The 23570-nt window shown below is 38.0% G+C and overlaps 1 protein-coding gene across 5 annotated transcripts in view; it reads right to left on the reverse strand.

Moving 5' to 3' along the window:
* ULK4 (unc-51 like kinase 4) overlaps positions 1-23570 on the reverse strand; it is a 530581-nt gene that overhangs the window by 310873 nt on the left and 196138 nt on the right. For all 5 annotated transcript variants that reach the window (XM_058555650.1, XM_058555625.1, XM_058555632.1 and 2 more), the window contains exons 28-30: positions 20438-20489; positions 20203-20347; positions 6210-6302 (exon numbers count right to left, since the gene is read on the reverse strand). In XM_058555650.1, coding sequence (XP_058411633.1) covers positions 6210-6302; positions 20203-20347; positions 20438-20489 — 290 coding nt within the window. The remainder of the gene's footprint in view (positions 1-6209; positions 6303-20202; positions 20348-20437; positions 20490-23570) is intronic.

A 23570-nucleotide genomic window follows, 5' to 3' on the forward strand; every position in this document is an offset into this window, starting at 1 on the left:
TGAAAATCAGAAATAGAACAAAAATACGATCTGATCACAATGCAATAAAACTAGAAATTAATAAAACAAAAGGACAATTTTCACCTATCAGAATGGCAAAGATCAAATACTTGTGTACACTAATTTGATAAAGGTTTGGCACAAATAGGCACTCTCATTCACTGCTGGTGGAGAGTGAACTGGCACAACCTAGCCTGGGGGCAATCTGGCAGCACCTTTCAAAGTTACACATGCTTACACGGTGCAGTTCCCAAACCTGTTTGCACATTATAATCCCTTGGAGAGCATCATCAATTACTGATACCTGTGTCCAGCCTGAGAGACTGTGATTTAACTGGCCTGGGCTTTAGACTTTTTAAAAGATCTCCAGATAATACTAACGTGCAGACAAATTTAGGAATGGCTGGTTTACGTACCCTTTGATGAAGCAATTCCATTTCTCATTATTTATCCTACACACGTGTATTCATGCACGTGATGAATGACCTATGTCATCAATTGTGGCTTTGTTTTATAATATCAAAAGAATAGAAAAAACTAGATGTTCACCCAAAGGGGACTTGTCAAATAAATACAGTATATTCATAAAATGCAATACTATGTATCCGTTAAAAAGAAGTACAGATAGTATGTGAATCATATATCAATAAAGCTGTTATATATATATTTTAAAAAGAGGTGCAGAATGGTACAGACAGCATACTACTGTCAACATGAAAAATAATACACACACACACACACACAAACTGGTAAGAGTGGCTATCTCTTTGGGTGAAAATATGCTTTTCTCTGTATACTCTTTCAAATACTGATATTTGTAATGTGTTATGTATTAACTCAAAAAATAAATTTTAAAAATTAAAATGAAATATAAAATCAGTCTGGTCCTATCATTCTCCAGGCAAATAGAATTTTTATAAGCTAACATTCAAAGGGACGTGAGGGAACATTTTGGAGTGATGGAAATACTATTTATCTTGATAGTGGTGGTGGTTGCACAATTGTATATGCTTCTCAAAACTCAGAGAATTGTATACCTAAAATGAGTGAATTTTACTCTATGTAAATTATATGTCAATAAACCTGACAAAAAATTGTTTAAAAAAGCTTACATGACAACTGGACCTCTCGAACAATGCTAGTAGGAACATAAATTGGTACAACCGATTTGGAAAGCAGCTTGGTGATATCTACTGGATCTGGACAAGCACAAGCTCTAGCAGCCAATGGGCACCCAATGGAGACACATACATGGATTCACCAAGGAGTATGCAAAGGGATATTCATGGCCGCACTATTCATGACAGCAAAAAATAGGAACAACGTAGACATTGCTAAAATTAAAATGGATAGCAGACTCTGTGTATTTGTGCAATGGAAAGCCAGGTAGGAGGTGATTCAGTTTGAATATTAAATATTGGGGATACACTGTTAAGTGAAAAAATCAAAAGGGCAGAAAATGTACACAATATGCTATTTATGTGTAAACGGAGAAATGAGAAAGTACATATTCACATTAGCTTGTATTTGGACACAAAGTTAATAAAAGTAGTTAACCACATGGGAGAAGAGGAAGATGAGGAAAGAACAGAGTGGACAGAGGAAGGAATAAGACTTCTCAGCATCTATCTCTTTATATATATTTTTTTCCAATAGAAATTTATTACCAATTCCAAAATGTTGCACTTAAAATACATTTTAAAAAATCCGGTTAGGGAAATAAAAACAAACTCCAAAGTCTAATTACATGATACTTTCCTCGCCCCATCCCTTCCGCCAAGGTGTGTGAATGAACTTTGCAAGATACACAAGATTGCTAGAGTCTGCGGGGTCCAGGACTCCCTTTAAAGGTGTGTGTGGGAGGGGGCAGGTAGGCGGTAATAGGTCTGTAAGTCTTCGCTCTTAATCTCTGGAGCCTCGGCCAAAACGGCCTGTTTCATGAGAAAAGGCAAACAAAACAAAATAGTGAATCCAGAGACTTTACACACAGCAAAGGTGGCATTTAAATGGGAGTTGAGACGTGATAAGTAATTTCAGCTAAAATTATTTGGATATCTTTGTATATCAGTATTCAACATCTATCTTGCCGTTTCAAACTTATGTAGTATTATATATTATGGTTATATCACAATTTAATTTTAAAATTACTTTTGTCATTTTGAAAATTATTTGCCTAGGTGGAAATCTTCGTGTATATATGAGTTTTTCTCTAGAATAGATACTTAGAAGTAGACTGAAGGTTGAAGGCTATGCACCTTTTACAATTTAAATATAGTGAATAAAACATTAAAAGATGCAAGTTATCAGTAGATAAGTGAATACAAATTGAAATTGCATTTTCATTCATTAGTTTGGCAAAGATATTGCCAAGAATATGAATAAATACTGATATGAAAAAATCTCCAAATAATTTTAATAAATAAAAAAGCATATTTCAGAAAAATACATACACAATGATACAATCCATGATTTTTTTTAAAATCAACAACCACAAAGCAAAGCTATTTATTTCAGCATATACATATTGAATTTAAATAGCCAGAAAAAGTTTAGGACACACACACACCAAAATAATGCCAACTATTACCCCTGGGGGAGAGACCTGTGTGGTAGTATGAGTGGGGAATGAGGAAGCCAAGGGGACCTCTTGATTTTATTGATGGATCTTAATACAAAGACAATATATTCCAATATTACTTGTGCAATTAAAGCAAAGGAAAACGTTTATAAAAATTAGTCCATTAAATTCTACTTGTAAACTAAAAAAAAAAAAAAAAACAGAGTAAATTGAATCCTAAACCTAGTCTCTAATCATTTTTAAAATCAATGATTATATATAGGTCATCTACTTCACTAGGCTTTTCCCCTCAACATGAGGAAATTCAGACGAATTTAATAGCGAGTTAGCAAAAAGAGAAAGTAGCCTAGAAAACATGCCACATGAATAATCAAGAGTCAACATAAAAAAAGTAAATGCAATCTGTTCAATCTAGTATGCAGTATTAGTATTTGGTATCAAAGGTCCATGAAGGAAACAACTATCTGAATTTGTATTCAACTTCTAATATGGATTCACTTTTTAGAATTAAATTTCTTCCGTAAGAAGAGAGAATGATGCCTTCTGAGTAATGAATCTGGAAGGCTCATTGGTCATTCTTTTTAAAGACATTTTTTGTTATTGAGGTAACACTGGTTTATAACATTATATAAATTTCAGGTGTACATCACTATATTTCGATTTCTGTGTAGACTACATCATGTTCACCCCCCAAATACTAATTACTATCCATTACCACAAACATCTGCCCTGTCACCCCTTTCGCCCTCCTCCCTCTCCCCTTCCCCTCTGGTAACCACCAATCTAATCTCTGTATCTATGTGTTTATTTGTTGTTGTTGTTCTTATCTTCTACTTATGAGTGAGATCATACAGTATTTGACTTTCTCTGTCTGACTTATTTGACTTAGCATAATATCCTCAACATCTATCCATGTTGTTGCCAACGGAAAGATTTCATCTTTTTTTATCTGAGTAGTATTCCATTGTGTATATATATATATACACCACATCTTCTTTTTCCATTCATCCACTGATGGGCATTTAGGTTGCTTCCAAGTCTTGGCTATTGTGAATAATGCTGTAATGAACATAGGGGTGCATATATTTTTACGCATTCGTGTTTTCATGCTCTTTGAATAAATATCCAGAAGTGGAATAGCTGAATTGCATGGTAGTTCTAGTCTTAATTTTTTGAGGAATCTCCACTCTGTTTTCCATAGTAGCTGTATCAGTTTATACTCCCACCAGCAGTATACAAGAATTCTCTTTCTCCACATCCTCTCCAACACTTGTTATTTCTTGTCTTGTTAATTACAGCCATTCTGACAGGCATGAGTTGATATCTCATTGTACTTTTGATTTGGATTTCTCTAACAATTAGTGACGTTGAACATCTTTTCATGTGCCTGTTGGCCATCGTATATCTTCTCTGGAAAAATGTCTGTTCAGATCTTTTGCCCATCTTTTAATTGGGTTGTTTGTTTTTTTGTTATTGAGATGGAGTTCTTTTTTATATTTCAGAGATTAACCCCATATCAGATATATGGTTTGTAAATATCTTCTCCCAATTGTTAGGTTGTCTTTTCATTTTGTTGATGGTTTCCTTTGCTGTGCATAATCTTTTTAGTTTGATGAAGTCTCATTTGTTTATTTTTTCTTTTGTTTCCCTCGTCTGGTGAGATACGGTGTTCAAAAAGATGCTGCTGAGATCCATGTCAAAGAGCATATGCCTATGTTTTCTTCTAGAAGTTTTATGGTTTCAGGTCTTACATTCAAGTCTTTAAACCTGAATGCAATTCCTACCAAAGTTCCAATGACATTTTTCACAGAAACAGAAGAATCTTAAAATTTATATGGAACAACAAAAGATCCTGAATAGCCAAAGCAATCCTGAGAAAAAAGAACAAAGCTGGAAGTGTCATACTCCCTGATTTCAAAATATACTACAAAGCTCTACCAACCAAAACAGCATGGTACTGGCACAAAAACAGACACACAGATCAAAGAAACAGGATTGAGAGCCCAGAAATAAACCCATACATCTACAGACAGCTAATTTTCAAGAAGGGAGCCAAGAACATACAGCAGAGAAAGGAAAATCTCTTCAATAAACGGTGTTGGGAAAACTCGACAGCCACATGCAAAAGAATGAAAGTAGACCGTTATCTTACACCATACACAAAACTTAACTCAAAATGGTCAGACTTTTAAAAGGCTACAGAAACACAGGATTCAGAATTGGCAAGGATAAAAAGGGTATTAGTTAAGTGCTCCTCAAACTCTTTTGCAACATGGCACAGAGAGTACAGGGCAATATTTACATGTCACTCTCTGGAAACGAATGAGGCTGCTCACATAAGAAGGAAATGGGCCTGGAGCTGCTACAGCCACAGTACCGAGGATGACCTAAAGTCCGAGAGCACCTTGGCACCCCTGCGACTCAGCCACGGCACACCCCTGTGCCCTGGCACACCCACTGGGAAGGTTGTTTTGGTTCAGCCTTTCACTCAGTATGGATACTCTCTACAAACAGCCTTTCTTGTTCACTAGCAACAACAGTGATGGTGGCTCATCACCATGCAGTACCTTCTGTGGTAGGACAGAAGACCAGGTGCAGTCAGGGTAGTTGGGACCGTGTCATTTAGTTCTCTGTTAAAGACCAACCAACAACTCCAGAGGTGCACTGCACTTACAGGTGGATCCAAACACAAAAGGTCCTCAGACATCACCTCCACAACTAAAACTAGCGTTCTTGTTTGAAAGCAAGGAGGGCCTCTTCTCTGCCCCTTCTGTAGACCCGGGGCTCTCTGATAAACTCTCCTTTGCAAGACTGAATCAGTTGCCACTATCCTAGCAACTAGTTCTAAAAAATTTGTCATTATCACATGTAATATCTTCAGTAAAAGCAAAAACTCTCCACTACTTAATAAAAGCATGTTGACTAAATAAAATGGTAGAAAGTAATAATCTATAAATACTATAAAGATCTAATAAACAATTGTTCGGTACAACATGAGGCACCAATTGATGTTTTTTAAAGTATATGTGTTAGTTTTTTCTCTTTAAAGAATGTATAATTTTATTTATTTATTTATTTATTTATTTAGTGAGGAAGATCAGCCCTGAGCGAACATCCATACCAATCCTCCTCTTTTTTGCTGAGGAAGACCAGCCCTGAGCTAACATCTATTGCCAATCCTCCTCCTTTTTTTCCCTTTTTCTCCCCAAAGCCCCAGTAGATAGTTGTATGTCATAGTTGTACATCCTTCTAGTTGCTGTATGTGGGATGCCGCCTCAGCACGGCCGGACAAGCGGTGCGTCGGTGTGCACCCGGGATCCGAACCCGGGCCGCCAGTAGCGGAGCGCGTGCATTTAACTGCTAAGTCATGGGGCCGGCCCCAAGAATGTATAATTTTAAAGCATCATAAACTCTACATTATGCAAACTCCAATAAGGGTCAAAAATATGAGAATAAGACCAAAGATAGCATATATGACAGATATTACAAAACATAAAACATGAAAAATTACTACTTCGGTGACTCAAATGTTAGTCTTTTAGAAGCTCATCATCTTTAACAACATTTTCAGAACACATAAAACTCATTTTACAGATAAGAAACAAGAAAAAGAAATCTGAACTTACAGTACCTGGTAAAAGTTGGGTTGTGCTCGGTCATGGCAACTAGCAGTTTCAGAGCATACGCTGGTACTGGGTCAGGCTCCGAGAGAATGTGCTCATACCTGAAACGATCAAGTGATTACAAAGAGTACTCACTGGTTTTCTCACTTAAATCTCCTCCAAACAAGAGAAATAATATACTATAAGGTACAAATATCTGGAGGAAAAAAAAGATACTGAAATAAATGCAGGAGCTATAGGACCTGCACAGGTTACTTAATCTCATAAAGCTTCAAACAGCTTCATTTGCCAATGATGATGATGATAGTGACCCACCCCACAGAGGACTGTTGTTGGGAAGATTTAATGAGACAATCCATGTAAAATGATTAGTACTGAGCTGCACACATAGTAAGAGACCAATAAACATCAGGCATTTGTGCCGGGGATCCCCAAGATCACCCTTACATTCAGAGATTCGCTAGAGGACTTAGAGACTCACATACAGTCATACTCATGTGAAGATTTAGTATAGCAACACAGCAAGGACACACAGCTGAATCATAAAGGAGAAGGACACAGGTGGAGAGTGGACACAGGAGGATTCTATGTGCAGGCTCCGCTATGCTCTCTCCCTCCCATCAGGGGTCAGACAGAGCACACGTTTTCCCCCCAGCAACAAAAATATAGCACATATATGTGATGTTTCTGCCCAAGGAAGCCCATTAGAGACTCAAGTGACCAAGATTTTTATTGGGGGCTGGTCAAGTAGGCAACTTCTGTCTAACAAGTATCAAAATCTCAGACTCCCAGAAGGAAAATAGGCACTCAGCATAAACCATACTGTTCGCACAAACAGTCTAGGCACGATGAACTACCCTTATCCATTAAATGTTGACTGGGACCACTCTGAGAGCCAAGTTCTAAGATACTAGCCAAAGGCCATCTTTATAAGCAGGCCTTTCTAAGGATAGCAGTTTCAGGCCTGCTATGTCACCTCTTTTCTGCACAGCATTTTTCTTATTAAAACCTTAAAATTCTGAAATGAAAATTATTACCAGAGAGAATAAAACTCAAAAGGTCTTTATCAAAAGTTTCCACAACAATGTTCAGACTGTGCCCCCATGTTATTTGCCAGGCAGGGGCAGGTTTATATAGTGTGTCTTACCTATTTAGGTTCAGTTATCTAGTATATAGCACCATGTAGATGCTCAAAAACTAAGCAGTGGATGGATGGATGGATGGATGGGTGGGTGGATGGATGGATGGATGGATGGACGGATGGACGGATGGACAGACAGACAACAAACCAACCAATCAACTTTATGACTTAATTCTCTGCAACAACCAACAACTAAAGAGAGAGCCATATATCTCCAAAAATCCAAAATGTATATTTAAAACTCCATGACATGAAGCAGATGCTTTTCATCTAGAGAACAGGGCCCCAGGCTCTTACTCAGAGCCTATTTACTCTCATTTTGGAAATTATTATAGAACAAGTTTAATTAAGCAGTCTCTAAGTGCACAGCCATTAACAAGGAGCCAAGTAAACGGAGGAGAGAGACTACTACAGAAAGGCAACCTGAGAATTACAAGGAATGAGATTTGAAAGCACGAAAAAAACAAAAGCAAACCCAAGAACTTCAGAGAGCCGTCCGGGGAGCATTTAACGTAAAGGAAGAAGCTGCTCGTACCTCAATGAGACCTGAGGGCCCATTATACACCATAATGCTCAAAATAGAAGTAGTGAGTCAAGAAAATGGCAAGTTGGGCACACTGCTCTGTTTAAGGAGGCAGGAAGTACCATATTTTAGAAAGTTTTCTTATAAAATATTTCTAAATTATAACAATTAAAGGTTTTGCCCATGTATGACAAAGAAAAGACAAAATACCATTCATAATAAAATCATAAATAAAATATTAATAAATCAAAGAGAACAGTATGTTAAAAAATACAGCACAACCAAGCATAAGTAATTTTAGGGATGAATAAATCAAATTTAGGAAAACAACACATTTTATCATATGAATAAAACAAAAATCAGGGAAACATTTTTAGAGGTGATAAAAATGTATTCATAAGATTTAATGTCCAATTCGATCTTTTTTTAAAAAGGAACAATTCTTAGCATACTAGAGAGAAATCATTATTCCTTTCTCTGACTAATAGTCTTGTAAAATAAAAAGCTCTTATCATCCTTAATTGGGGGTACATAAGACCACCTTCAGGTTCAATGATTTGCTAGAAGGACTCACAGAACTCAGAAAAGCTGCTATACTTCTGATTATGGTTTATTAGAGTGAAAGGATACCAATTAAAATCAGCAAAGATGAAAGACGCGTGGAGCCGAGTCCAGGAGGGACCAGGCTCAAGCTTCCAGTTGTCCTCTCCCAGTGGAGTTGTGTGGACAGGACTTAATCCTCCCAGCAACAATATGTGACAACACACGTGACGTACTGCCAGCCAGGGAAGCTCACTGGAGCACTGGTGTCCAGGGTTTTATTAGTGGCCAGTCACATAGGAATGGAGCACCTGTGTGGCTAACCCCGTTACTCAGTCTCCAGCCCTTCTGGAGGTCAAGCTGATACGGTGTGGCCCAAGGCCCCCACCATAATTCATATTGTTAGCATAAATTACTCGGCATGGCCCAAGGCCCCACGTATACAGAGACTCTCTTATCAGGTGGGATATTCCAAAGGCTCAGAAGTTATCTCCCAGAAGGCGGTGAAGGGCCAGTTTCTTTGTAACGTGCAGGGTTTGAACACCCCACACCTGATTAGTTAACACTTCAGGACACACATCCTTAATAGGGAAACTGAGGCACTGCTGACTTTAAAGTGAGGCATTAAAGTCAGAGATAAGAGAAGAATGTGCTCTTCCACTGCTTACCAGTATTTGGAAACTGTCAGTCAGAGAAACTCCCGATGAGTCATTCACATACTCAGGGTAAGTGGCTCCCCTTCCCCTCTCCCAGACTCAGCTGAATCACTGAGGAAAGGACCACAAGCCTATGAATTTAAAAGAGCTTCCCATGTGACCTTCTTACTCAAATGCTTGTGTGGAAAGTACAGGAGAAAATATGGACAACTAGCTAGAAATGTAACAGAGAAAACAATCTCAATAGGACTAAAAAATAGCTCAATAGGACTAAAAAATAGGAAATATTCTAAAATAGACTTAACAAGAATATGTAGAATCTACATTTAAAAAGAAATCACTGATGAAACTTTACTGACTGAAATACAAAGTTCTTGAGGTTGTTTGAGGTTATCTAACTTTGCAACTGGAGGGGAGGATGAAGCCCGTATCAGCCTGGGCATGAGAAGTTCCCCAAAGAATATTATGTCTCTCTCCCCGTGGAAAAAGAAGGGTAAAATTCATAATGGATATGTTTAGAATACAAATATTTAATATACTGAATATATTTTAGTTTAATCAAAGATAGGTTTATACTGGTCAGCAAGAACTAGCCAAAAGAATGCTGTGATTTATTAAGCTTGTCTTCTAAAGAGAGATAAAGCAGCCAAGCTGATAGTAATTGGATCTCACACTCCTCTGAATGCAACTTGGCAGAAAAAAAACAGTGATAAGCCCGGACTTCTGAAACAGCCTCGAAGGAGAGTGACCAGTGAGGATCTGGCCCATTTTGATGGACAGGGGCTGGAGAGGAGCACTCCACATGCCCTGAGCCCGGCCACAGACTGAGATTGCTATCGACATAAGAGCATCTTGCCCAGATAGCGTCCCAGGACCCCACTCTTCTACTTCTAGGATCCTCCTCAAATAAGGGGTCTTTGCTAGGTCCCAAACAGCTGGAACCCAGGCAGGAAAAGCTATTTGTACTAAATTCACATCTACCCTGAAGGAGACAAAACTTCCAAAAATCACATATTCAAGGATCCAAGGGATGGGCTCCTCCCTATCTTGTCAAGCGCCTGGTGTAGCCAGTGCCCAGTTAGGTAAGCTGGTAGAAAATTGAAACAGGCTATCTAAATAACTCTGGAGTATTGCAAGAAGCTATTCTGGGGATGTGACCAAAGAACCAGTGAAGTAGAAAGAAGTGCCTATTTTGTTGGGGGTAAGGGGAGGCACTGTATTATCAAGTGGTCCAACTACTGGAATGAAGCCACAAACTCACATTTCACATCTCAATGGAGTGTACTCGAGAATTTGGGGGAAACAGTGATTCCAGAATATCCAAGGAACTTTAGGGGGAAATACAATGAGGAAGATTCCACTAAATGAAAAGCTAAAGTACTTTAAAAAACCACAATAATGATTAAGTGTAGGGTGGGATCAAGAATCCACATATAAATTAAAAGGAAAGGAACATGACACAACATTGGACAACAAAGACTAATCTTAGAAAGAGAATTAGACAGAATGATCAGGCCATACCTTGTAAAAGTATATCCCCAATAAGTTAAAAATTTAAGTAAAAATTTTTAATTTCATTAGAATACTAAAATAAAATGAGTAAATATTCACGTAATCTTGGGTAAGAAGGCCTCTGTAGCATGACAAGTAAGAAATGAAACAAAAAATACTTATAGCTTTAAAGTGTTTAAGTATTAAATACTTCTCAATGGCAAAGCCATCATAAAAAAATCAAATGAGGGGAAAATCACCTGCAAAGTGTTGGTAAAACAAAGACTTAATATTCTTTTTTTTTGTGAGGAAGATCAGCCCTGAGCTAACATCCGTGCTAATCCTCCTCTTTTTGCTGAGGAAGACCGGCTCTGAGCTAACATCTATTGCCAATCCTCCTCCTTTTTTTTTTCCCCAAAGCCCCAGTAGATGGTTGTATGTTATAGTTGCACATCCTTCTAGTTGCTGTAGGTGGGACGCGGGCTCAGCATGGCCAGAGAAGCGGTGCGTCGGTGCGTGCCCAGGATCCAAACCCCGGCCGCCAGTAGCGGAGCGCGCGCACTTCATCGCTAAGCCACGGGGCCGGCCCAAGAATTAATATTCTTAATACATAAAAAGCTATTGCAAACCAATGAACATCCCACCAAAAAAATGGACAGAATCTACTCAAGAAGAATATAAACGGCTAAGAAGCAGAGGGAGAAATGGTCAACTTCATTAATATCTGAAGGAACACAAGTTAGAGCTAACAAGGGTACAGCAAAATAGGCAGTTTCATGAAGGGAAGCTGGTAGTATAAACTGTTTGTCATCTTGGAAAAAAATTTGCCAAAACATGTCAAACGCCCTCAAAATATATATAATTTTTAACTCAGTGAGTCCACCCATAGAGAGTCAACAAAAGGAAATATATACCCAAAGATGTATCCCTGAAAATGGTCTTTGTAGCAATACACATAATAGTGAAATACTGGAAAAATCCTAGATGTTCAGTAACTGGGAACTGTTTAAATGGTTTTTAATACATTTATAAATGTAGGTGTAGACGAGTAGATTACAAGACAGTCAACAAAATAGTGTTATATAAGTACAGATAGGGATAGTCACAGTATGATGTCTGGGAATAGACAGGAGAGACGGGTTCAAGGAGGAAATTTCAGAAATTACTAAATCATACTCACCAGGAATGGAGAAACCATAAAGGGCAGCAGACAGATATTAACATAAAATGGTAGGCAAGAGGCAAAACACTGAGAGTCTTGAATGGCTGGGTAAGTACTGTTAATGTTACTTTCTACAATCTAAAGGTTTAAAGGCTTCTGAGCAAGGGAATGACATGAGGAAGGCAGTGTGTTAAAATGCATATATAACAGAGTGCAAGATGGACTCAGGCTTAAAGAACTTAGAGGTAGGATGGGTGGGGTTAGATAAAAAGAAGGGCGCCAAACAGCAAAGACGTGGAAGTGAAATCTACCTTTGAAGAAGCAAGAGACTTTGCCCTGGATGGCTGTAAGAAAGGGGTAGATAATCTACTCTTTTTAAAGGCATGTTCTGTACAGTCTTTTCCAAAATTTGAACTAGGTGATATCTTGAGTCAACTACAAAATTTTATGAAATGAGAGGGTATAAATCAAATAAATAGTTGATATCTTGAGAACGTTCTCGTCTTGTGATTTTATGTGACCTGAATTCTATGTGATACTCTGCTGTCTTGCATGGATGCACAGGTATTTAATTACATTGTACTTAAATGGATACATAAGTGGACGGAGAAACAGACAGGTGAGAAGACAGGTTAGATAGGTCGGTAGATAGATAGATAGATAGATAGATAGATAGATAGATAGATAGATAGATAGATAGATAGGTCGGTAGATAGATAGGTCGGTAGATAGATAGATAGATAGATAGATAGATAGATAGATAGATAGATAGATAGATAGATAGAGAGACAGACAGACAGACAAAGATAATCTTTTTTTCTAAGTGAGAGAAAGATAGGCATGACTTCAAAATGTGTGTTAAATGTAATTTCAGATATAAACCCTAATCTCTTCTGGACTCTTCAATAAAATCAACAGCAAATTTTCATTATGAAGGCCTACAAGGCTAAAATAAACAACTTCAGAAAAGCAACACTCAAGGTTTACAAAATATTATCCAAAGAACTGGAGTGCTAGAACTATCCTAATACAGAGAGATGAAAGAATATTTATCCTTATTTAACTCTCCAATTATCCCAATTTAGGTTTCTACAGGTTGTACCTGAGAGGGGGAAAAAAATCACCATATCTAAATGCACTGATTTAGGTACACACTCAAAACATAAAAGGATTAGTAAAAGGAAAAAAGCAGAACATTATGATGCTTCTTTCTTGTGTAAAAATATTTGTGAATTAAATTTTATCTGCAAATAAAACTATCTAAGGAAAGGCCAAAATGAAATACTCTTCTCTATTTTAATTCCCATCAAAGACGGCCAAGTTCATGCTGATTTTAACATAGAAGGCTGTGGTTAAGGGAGACAAAGATACAATACAGAACCATCTGGATGTCCTTTGATCCACCAGCACAGAAATCAGGTAGTCAAACTCATGGCTTTTGCTGGATATTTTTCCAAAGACAGATAAACAACTCTAGAGTGTGTTGCCACTAATGGAATCCATTTATAAATTCCAATTTCTAAAGGGAAATACAATTCTAATTTGTAAGGAATATAGTCCTTTCTCAGATTCTAAAAAACAAAGCCTTAATAATTTATGAAGTCATTATGGCCCTGATGATTGTACAGGTCACAAGAGAATTATAAAAAAAGAAAGTCAGTACTTATTTTCCCCAGGAGAGAAATGCTGAATGCCATACTATCATAAAAACATTATAAGCACATTTATATCAGCATGATCTCTTTTCAATACAGAACATTCAAAGCTAAAAGAAAATATGAAAACTAAAATACTTGTTGGCAAAGTGGTTCCAGTCTACCAAAGGCAAATTGCATAGTAAATTTTTCCCATAGCCTGCTACCTCCCCTAAAGCCTTTCCTGACACTCCCATCTAAACACCCCCCCATTCCCTTGACTATCATTCTCTATCCCCTTACACTGTTTCATGTTTTATTTTTCTTCACCACACTCCCAATTAACTGAAATATTCTTACATATTTATGTGTTTCCTGCGTTGTCTCACCCACTGGAATGTAAACGCAGTGAGGGGCAGGAATTCAATCTTGCTCACCATGGTCTCCCCCATGCCTGGCACTTGGAAGTCACTCAACACATATTTATTAAATGGATTAACTAAGAAAGAAAGGAGGGAAGGAAGAAGAAAGCAAGGGTTTCAGGCCTCGTAGGCACAATCACAAAATGTAGTACAAATTACATTATTTACATTTGTATGAATATTAAAATTTCCTCTTCCCCAAGAATAGCAATGGTGTGTTTCCTAAGTGAAGGATCTAGTCTCATTTACAGTTAAATATTGAAAGAGAAATGCCCTCACCCCATGTAACAAGTCTCAGAAAAAAATGTTCAGTCAGCAGAAGACTACTTTCAGTACTAAGATTTCATTGATAATGACTTTGATATTAAACTTCTGAGAGGTACCAATTTTAATTAATAAGGTCACTCTGGGCTTAAATTTCATTAAATATTGCTTCTTCTCTTCTGCATGAATCTTTAATTAAATCTTGTCTCTCTACTGGAAAAATCATGGTAATTTTCTGAGTATGTGTGGTTATCTTTCTTCCCAGAAAAAACTTTTCTCATTAATCAGACAGATAACTCAGTTATGTTACTGGCATTCCAACTATCTTAAAGAAAGGAGGAGACACTAAAAGAAGTAAGGGGAAAAGGAGGACGTGAGGGCACACACACCAAGTTGATGGCAGAGCCAAGATTTGAATACAAATACACTCTAATCACAAGACCAGATTACCAATGGCCAACATCACCAACTTTAATAAGCAGAGAGTTTTCTCAAGATGGTGGCAGAAGAGGAAGTCAGCGAGATTGCAAGCAGGAAGGGAATTTGACAAACTGTTGCTGACTTGAAGATGGAGGGGCCATGTGACAAGAAATGCGGGCACCTAAGGAATGTAAGGCAGCCCAGTAACAGGGACTTTGGTCCTACAACTGTACATTGGGTTGAAAAGGGCCCCCAAAAAGATATGTCCAAGTGCTAAGCCCAAGACCTATGAATGTGACCTTATTCGGAAAAAGGGGTCTTTGCAGTTGTAATTAATGACCCCGAGATAATATCGTCCTGAATTTAGGCTAGGCCCTAAATATAATGGCAAATGTCCTTATAATAGAAAGGTAGAGGCAAATTTGAGACAGACACAGGGGAGAAGGCCAAGGGCAGAGATCGGAGTGACGTCGCCATAAACCAAGGATTGTAGGCAGCCATCAGAAGATGGAGAGAAGCATGGATTCTCCCTCAGAGTCTCCACTGCCGACGCCTTGATTTCAGATTTCTGGCCTCCTGAACTGTGAAAGAATAAATTTCTGTTGTTTTAAGCCAGTCAGTTTGCGGTAATGTGTTACAGCAGCCCTAAGAAACTAACACAAACCGCAAAAAACAATTGTCCCAACAACCCGAACGAGCTTGGAAGCAGATTTCTCCCAGTCTTCAGACCAGGACTCGGCTCAGCAGACACTTGTTTCAGTGGCATGAGATCCTGAGCAATGACCCAGTCACACTGTGTCAGACTTCTGACCTACAGATGCTGATTCAAGCCACGAAGTTTGTGTTAATTTGTTACGTATCAATAGAAAACTAATAGAAGATTTAGAGTTTAATTTTTTTGTATTATTACACCAGTTAATACTTATAATCCAAACGTCAAGTTTTGATGGTGAGCCTCCTTTTCTTGTGTCTGACACAAATGGGAATGCCCTTGATTGAGTAGTATTTTGAGGCTGTGATCAAAGGAGCACTACCATTCTGGGAGATGTTAACAGGTAGGCCATGGGAGATAGTGTCCTAAGGTCATATAACGCTGAGAACCCCCAAGCTTTAGAAAGTTAAATGGGTTAACTGTGAAACTCAAAAGCAAAGGAAAAGCACACAGAACATTTCAGAAAGACCATGTGTTCCACAGCAGGTTTATGAACATTGCATAGGCCCACAGTTCAAGAAAAGGGTTTCAATATTTATTTAATTTATATTTTAAACATTTTTACTTGCATGACTTACAAACTTCTTCAGTTAAAAAAATTATTAATTTCTGAAATACTTGGCTCTAGCAGACAGTACGTTCCATAAAGGCAGAGGCTGTGCTATCTTGGTCATTATTATATTCCCAGCAACTAGAAACATGCCTGTGAGATAAGATGTATTCAGTTAGCATTGGTGAATAAATGGGCTGAATAGGAGAGAAAACGTTCTCTCCCAGCTCATTTCACATATCTCGCACATGCAGATTTCTGCTGGAAATAAGCTGGTCTGCTTACTGCCCACTACTCTGCCTCTTCCACACCTTTCCTTATGCCATGCTTGCCTGGGGCACCCACTGCTTTTCTATCCAATCATACCCAAGTTTCAAAGTCTAACTCAAACACTATCTCCCTGTAAATGGTATTAAAATCCTTCAGGTACAAAAGGCACTAAATAAATACTTGTAACTAAAGTTCATCTCTTTAGAAAGCAAAGTATGTACAGAAAAGAGGTAATGGTTCTTTGATATTAATTCATAAATTATATGGTAAGCAACTCATTCCTTCACAAAATTATGATAGACATGGTGATGGTTAATTTTATGTGTCAACTTGACCAGGCCACAGGACACTCAGACATTTGGTCAAACATTATTATGGGTGTGTCTGTGACGGTGCTTCTGGATGAGATTAATATTCGAGTCAGAAGACTGAGTAAAGCAGATTGCCCTCCCTAATGTGGGCCTCATCAAATCAATTGAAGACCTGAATAGAACAAAAAGGCTGAGTAAGAGGGAACTCCTCCTGCCTGACTGCATTGAGCTGGGACATTGGTCTTTTGCTGCCTTTGGACTTGAATTGAAACATCAGCTCTTCCTGGTTCTCCAGCTTGTCAGCTTCCAGACTGGTACTTACACCATCAGCTCTCCCAGTTCTCGGGCCTTTGAACTCAAACTGGAACTATATCATCAGCTCCCCTGGGTCTCTAGCTGGCAGAATGCAGATCTTAGGACTTCTCAGCCTCCATAATCATGTGAGCCAATTCCTTATAATAAATCTCTCTCTATATATACATCCTATTGGTTCTGTTTCTCTAAGAACCATAACTAACACTTATTTTAATAGGATATTTAGTCTTACAACTGTAAGATAGTTAGTCTTACAATTGAGTTTTCATTCAGATCACACAGCAGTTCTGATAAGCACCTGGAACACAGGTATTACATGGTATTTAACAAGATTAAATCATTGTCCTCCCTGAAAATTTTGCCAGAGCTATTAGACAAGACATCTGCTCTTTCTCTAGGACCACCACCCAGGAGTGATTTAATCACCAAGTAGAAAGAGCCTCTCTAAGAACAAAGCCACATAGATGTAAGCCTAGTAGAGAGATGGTGAGAAAGACACACACATAGTACTGGAGACATAACTCAAACCCCTGATTCCAGCTATATCTGATGCCAGCACAAGTCTCTGACTTCTCAGTCATGTGAGCAAATAATCATTTTCCAAGTTAGTTTGAGTTGAGTGTTACTGTTTGCAAATAAAACAGTCTTAACTAATACAATATTTCTGTGTAAAAACTGGGGGCTATGAAAAGACTGTCACCTGGGCTTTACCCAAAGTATTGTTTAAGGTCAAAGAAGGATTAGAACTTCAACAAAATTAAAAGTATCAACATTATTATGTCTATTTGCCAAAATGAAGCAGATGTCATATAACTCCTACAAACTCTAGAAACTTTTTAATTCTTAAGCCATTATTATATTTACATACTTAATGGAGAACATGAATTTTCCATTATTAGCATTTCTAAACTTATAATTACCAAGAGTTTTCTTCATAGACCACACTCTTTGCCAAGGTTTCTAGTTTTCCAGAGTCAAAGATAAATGAATGTATTACTTACATTTCAAATTTTTAAATTTTTACATAACATTTATTGAGCCGTTACTATACATGCCAGGTAGGCACAATGAGCATTATCTATTTAATATCCACTTCACTTCTATGAAGTATGTACTATTATTGTACCATTACAAGCTTTATTTTAAAGGTTAATGGGAGAGATTATAATAATGTACTTAATAATAATAGTAGCATTGCTAAACATTTGTCAAGAATGTACGCGGTCCCACACACTGTGCTAAGTGTTTTAAAGAAGTATCCCATTTAATCTTCACAATTATCTTCTGAGTTAGGTACTATTATCCCCATTCTATACATGAGGAGACAGAGGCTTAGAATATGCAATGCAGAGCCAAGACCTATGCTTTACATCAGAATCAGTCCACAGGCTTTGAAAACATTCCACACCACATCCCAGTAAATCCCGTAACATTCTCCAAAGTGCATTTCAAGTTGCTTAATAAAAACCTGAACTCATCTACATCACTCTTGTTCTTGAATTGCCATGTGGTTTACATTTGGATTTTCCTCTTTAGTTCCTCATCTCTGGAAAAGGTAAAGACGCACATTAAAGGAAATACATATTCTTTATTCCAGCTCAAATGAATAAACAGGAGCACTGAATTATAGATTTAACACTTTTTATTTTACACACTGTTCCAAAAGTGGGCAGACTTCAGATATGAAGAAATTGTATTTCAAATCTGTATGGATGCTAACAAGCTATTACTTAAACTGTGAAGTCTTGTTGGAGGAAGTCCTACCTCTATTGTGGGGGACAGCTCAGGCTCTGAAAAATGCTTCTCTACAAGTTGTTAAACAGCAGACGTCCAAAGCACATCTTTTAAAAATCACAAATTTTACACAAAAACTACATTTTTAGGCACTTTCTTGTCAGCAAGATGCGTATGATTATATACAGTTTAGAAGTATAAGATGGCACTGAAAGCATTCATTAATCCCATGAGAGAAGGTTCTAATCTTACACTTACTCACATAAGCACAAACCATACACACAAAAACTCATATATAACAAATGCAACCAGAAATATATTTATTGATAGTTTATCACTATGAAAGCTCCACATGACAAAGTCTTAAATTTTTTTCAAATAGATAACCATTTTCTTACTTTGGGCATCAAAAGTTTTCCTACTGGATATATTCATTATCAGGAGTCTCCCTGAAACCAACTGCAGAAGCACAGGAAGAAGAAAGAAACAAGAGGCTGGCCCTAAACTCAAGCCATTACGGATCAACTCCAGTCAAGACAAGCTCCCTCAGCAGGTAGAACGGCTGACACACACGGGCCTCACACTTTGTAAAATGTACCCTCCTCAACCAACTAGGAGTGGTTGAGTGCTTCAGAATATAATTAAATCTGGTTTCTACATTGTGAAAATTAACTTTTTTTCCATGAGAACAGGGGATCTTGAGAAGTTGAACAAATACAGGGGAGCATTTGGTGAAACTGCCATTCTTGAAAACCTGTTGAACTGACCCAGACTGCAGCCCAGGCCCTGAAGGAAGGCAGGGTCAGGCATGCGTAATAATGCGTGACACACAATCCAGTATTTGCTTAATTTTGTAAAAATTTCTTTTAATAAAAGTGATATATGGCAAACACTTTTTTGTGTGTGTGTATGAGGAAGATCAGCCCTGAGCTAACATCCATGCTAATCCTCCTCTTTTTACTGAGGAAGACCGGCTCTGAGCTAACATTTATTGCCAATCCTCCTCCTTTGTTTTTTCCCCCAAAGCCCCAGCAGATAGTTGTATGTCATAGTTGCACATCCTTCTAGTTGCCGTATGTGGCACACGGCCTCAGCATGGCCGGAGAAGTGGTGCGTGGGTGTGCACCCGGGATCCGAACCCGGGCCGCCAGTAGCAGAGTGCACGCACTCAACCGCTAAGCCACGGGGCCTGCCCAAACACTTTTTTAACTTTAATTACTTTTGTTTCATAGAATTCACAGTGTTGCCTGAATCATAAAGTGTCATTTTAGAGTTTCGCATGTTTACATTGGGTGTTCTCCGTAGCCATCCTACTGTGTGTTTGCTATCGAGCAATGGACTAAAAGGAAAAAGATAACCCCTTTCTGTTAACCAATACTCATTACCTGTTCTGCCACCATCCCCCCAAAAAATATCCTGTTTGTAACTAAACTTAATTTCCATTCCAAGAGTTTGAAGGGAAGGAAGATTTCTTTCCATCTCTATTATTTCTGAGTGGGGCCAGAAAAAGTCCCAATTCCACGTTTCAATAGTCTTGTAACATTGACCTTGAATAATAAATCTTACCTCTGTTGCCATCAATGCCTTTAAATCTGTATAACCTCAGTCATGTGCCTTGTAGAAGACAGATAAGGCTCTCAATGAATGTTTTTGAAGACGGACAGGGATTCTCCCAGGTCCTCTGCAGTGTAGTAGTTACTGCCTCTGTTTCTAGATCTCTTTTAGAGTGAGTACATAAGTGTATGTACAAAAAATATAAGGACACTGAGATCTTGACCCCATCATTAGACCGAGTTTGACAGAAGAATCCTGGACACTCAACACTTCTCTGCATGAATGTAGCACATGGAACTTACTGGGGAAGTAAAACATCTCTAATGAGAGCCAGAAGATTGCTGTCAGAATCGACATTTGCTTCCTTCTTGTCATCCCCAACCTCCTGGTTCACAAGTAGACATGTGGTTTCTGAGAGCAACCGCAAGCTGAAGAGTCTCCACTCCACTTGAAAGAAAAAAAAAAATGCTAAGAATGTGACTACATGAAAACAGTATGTGTAACTGATGGAATTCTCATTGATGTGGTCACACTTACCATTTTGGCTTTGAACCAAGGAGACCAAGGGTGGCAAGATATAATCAACAACCTAAAAGAAAAGATGTAAAAGACTTGGTTCAAATCTCTATAAACACAAAACTGATATCAACCACTATCTACGCCTTTTCCACTGACAGCATCACTAATCAAAGGAGTGAAAAAAAAAATCAAGATCTAAATTTATCCTGGATTTAAACTCTGTATGACATTTAATAAACCACCAAGATCATTTAACTCTGAAAAAGTCCTCAGGTCAAAATGATATTATGATCATCAAAACAGTAATTTATCAAAACCTTTAGAGTTTATGAATGGAACTTTAGTATATAATGCAAAATCTGGTTGGCATGGGTTGACATTAAACCATCAAATTAATATACGTAAGCTGGTGCTTGTTACTCAAGTTTAAGCTAAACAATGATCAAAATGTTGGAGGGAAAAGACACATAATCCTCATGTTTTATCAAATACATCAAAGAGCTATGATAAATTAATCTTGATTATTCTTAGAAATAGATTCAAAAGATGTATATCCACTATACAAACCACCTCTGTGATTTCCTAATTATATCAGACAGAGCACAATCAAATATAGTGTGAAACCTACTCCAAAATAACAAGTTTTTTCCCTCAAATGAAAACAGACAATGAAGAAAGGACAAATCACTTCCACAGTTAATCTTGAAACCCACTATCTCATTTGATGAACTACTTTGGCAACAATAAACAAAATTCCTGTTGTTCACAACAGAATTTATTCCTAATCCTGAAAGGCATGCTTGTTCTCTCTACACTGATAAAAGGGCAGGAGAAGCTGTTCAAAGTCCAACAATGCCATCTTGCTGTCCAAGCCAATGAAATGATGGCCCACACAGGTAAGGATCTCCACGCACAGGTAGTGGCCCATTAGCGTTCATCTGTTCTATCTCCACTTCATGTAGTAAGTTTATACATAACATTATATCTAGATATTTGTACAAGAACCCTAAGGAGCAGGGATGTCTTGTTTACTCTCTTCCTCTAAGTGAGGTCACATCACTCAAAGTATCAGATATTACACTCCACTAAGGAATTGTGAGAACTCTAAACTCCCACTTACGTCAAAAGCAAAACCTATGCAAAAAAAAGAAATATCTCCCACTATCAACACCTATCAACATGATCAACATCTATCTTAAAATTTTAAGTGTATATTAAGAGAGGAGTGGGACTGACATAAATGATCTAAGTGTCTAACTCAAGAATTTCAAAAAATAACAATTAAGCATGGTCAAAAAAGCACGATTGTCAGAAGACAAACACACAAAAATCAATAGTATTCCTATATACCTACAACAACCAATTAAACAACATAATTGGAAAAAGAAACCATGCAACAGCAATAAAATTCTAAGGTACTAGGATATCATGACTTTTACAGAAAAAAATATATAAGATATTTACAAGTACGACAGCCATTGATGGACTTCTGAAAAAAGCTTGAAAGTTGTCACAACTGTCCTTACAACAAGAAAAAAGGTAAAGAAACTGAAAATCAAAAACTCTTTTCAGATATATCAGAGAACTGAAGTCACAGGGCAAACTCATGCCCCAAAAACTGAAGAGACATGTGAATACAGAGTACCACAGCTTAGAGGGAGCAGAAGCCATCACTGGAACGAGCAACTGAGACAAAAACTTAAAGGATAGTTGAGTAATTGTTGGAGCCTGACCTTAAGAGAGAAAAACACCTGGAGGCCCGGCTCAGGGGAGCCCCCACACCCCCAGGAGTTTTATCACCCAAAGCCCCACCAGGTTCTGAGGATGAAGATCAGAGAAAAATCCCCTCATGCTTCTGGCTAAGGGAGGGGAAAATTAACCATTTTGAAATATGCTCAGAGCATTCTTTCCTCCTTAACAAAAGCCTGGACTCAAGAGACACGATTTCACCAGAGCCTAACCTACTGGGGTTTTACCAGAACCTCACCTACCTGGGGAAAAGAAATATCCAACTCCAGCCCCTCTGAGCCCTCCTGTCTCACCTATGGGGAGAAAAGCTGAGAAGCGATTGTGAAGGTCATAGCCTAGGTGCACAGGCTCATGAAAAGAATGAGACCTAGTTGTAGGACCATGGAACACTTCCTCTCCCCACCATGCCTTACCACAACATCAACAGGCTCTGGTATAATAACACAGGCTTACAACCAAGAAAGCTGCAAGACACAGATTTTATTTAAGGAGTTATTAGGGAAACCCAAAGACAACAGGAGTGACAAAAACAAGGACACTAGAGGGAATTTAAGCCTCTGAAACCTACGACTGCAGCAAACAGTAAACACAGCCTGGCTCCTAGCCAGATAAACATAAAACTTCATGCTAAAGGCTCATTTATCTCAGTTCATTTTATCTGATACATCATGTTGGAGTGAAATATTTAAAGTGTTGAGAGAAGAAGAACCACCAACCTAGAATTCTGTAAACAGTGAAATTATCCCTCAAAAGTAAAGGAGAAATACTTTCTCATACAAACAAAAATTAAAGAAAATTTTTGCTAGTAGACCTCCCTTGCAAGAAATGTTAAAACAAATTCTTCAGGTAGAAGGAAAGTGATACAGGTCAGAAACTCAGAGACCATTTATAAACATGTATACACACAAATATAAAATAACAGTACATAAGTTGGGATGTGTAGTGGAGCCAGAGTTCTTGGAAAAATGGAAGGTATGTTTTGTTATTATTGTAGTTGCCTTTGAAACAAATAGCAGCTAAGAGTTAGATTTAAAGGCTTAAAGATCCATATGATGACTTGGGCCTCTTTTTACATTTTGAGATATTTAATTTACTTTGAATTTAATTTGAAAACTAAAACAATCGTCTAGATATATAATCTAAAGATACCAATCAGAGATGAGAAAGCAATTCTAAATTAAGAGAGAAGATTGGCTCAAGATGACAGATCGAGCAAAAGTTCTAGCCTCAGTCTCTGGTCCCAAATTCCTGGAGGTCATATCCACACACACAGACGCACACTCACTTACGGGGGGACTGCTGTAAAATAAGAGAATAGCTCCAAGGGTGCCTGAAGTGATGCAGCAGAGCACACTTGGAAGTTGGGAGAGAAACAGAGAAAAGGGCGCTTGGAAACACAGGA

This window comes from Diceros bicornis, chromosome 2 (genome assembly GCF_020826845.1).
Source record: "Diceros bicornis minor isolate mBicDic1 chromosome 2, mDicBic1.mat.cur, whole genome shotgun sequence".
Lineage (NCBI taxonomy): Eukaryota > Metazoa > Chordata > Mammalia > Perissodactyla > Rhinocerotidae > Diceros > Diceros bicornis.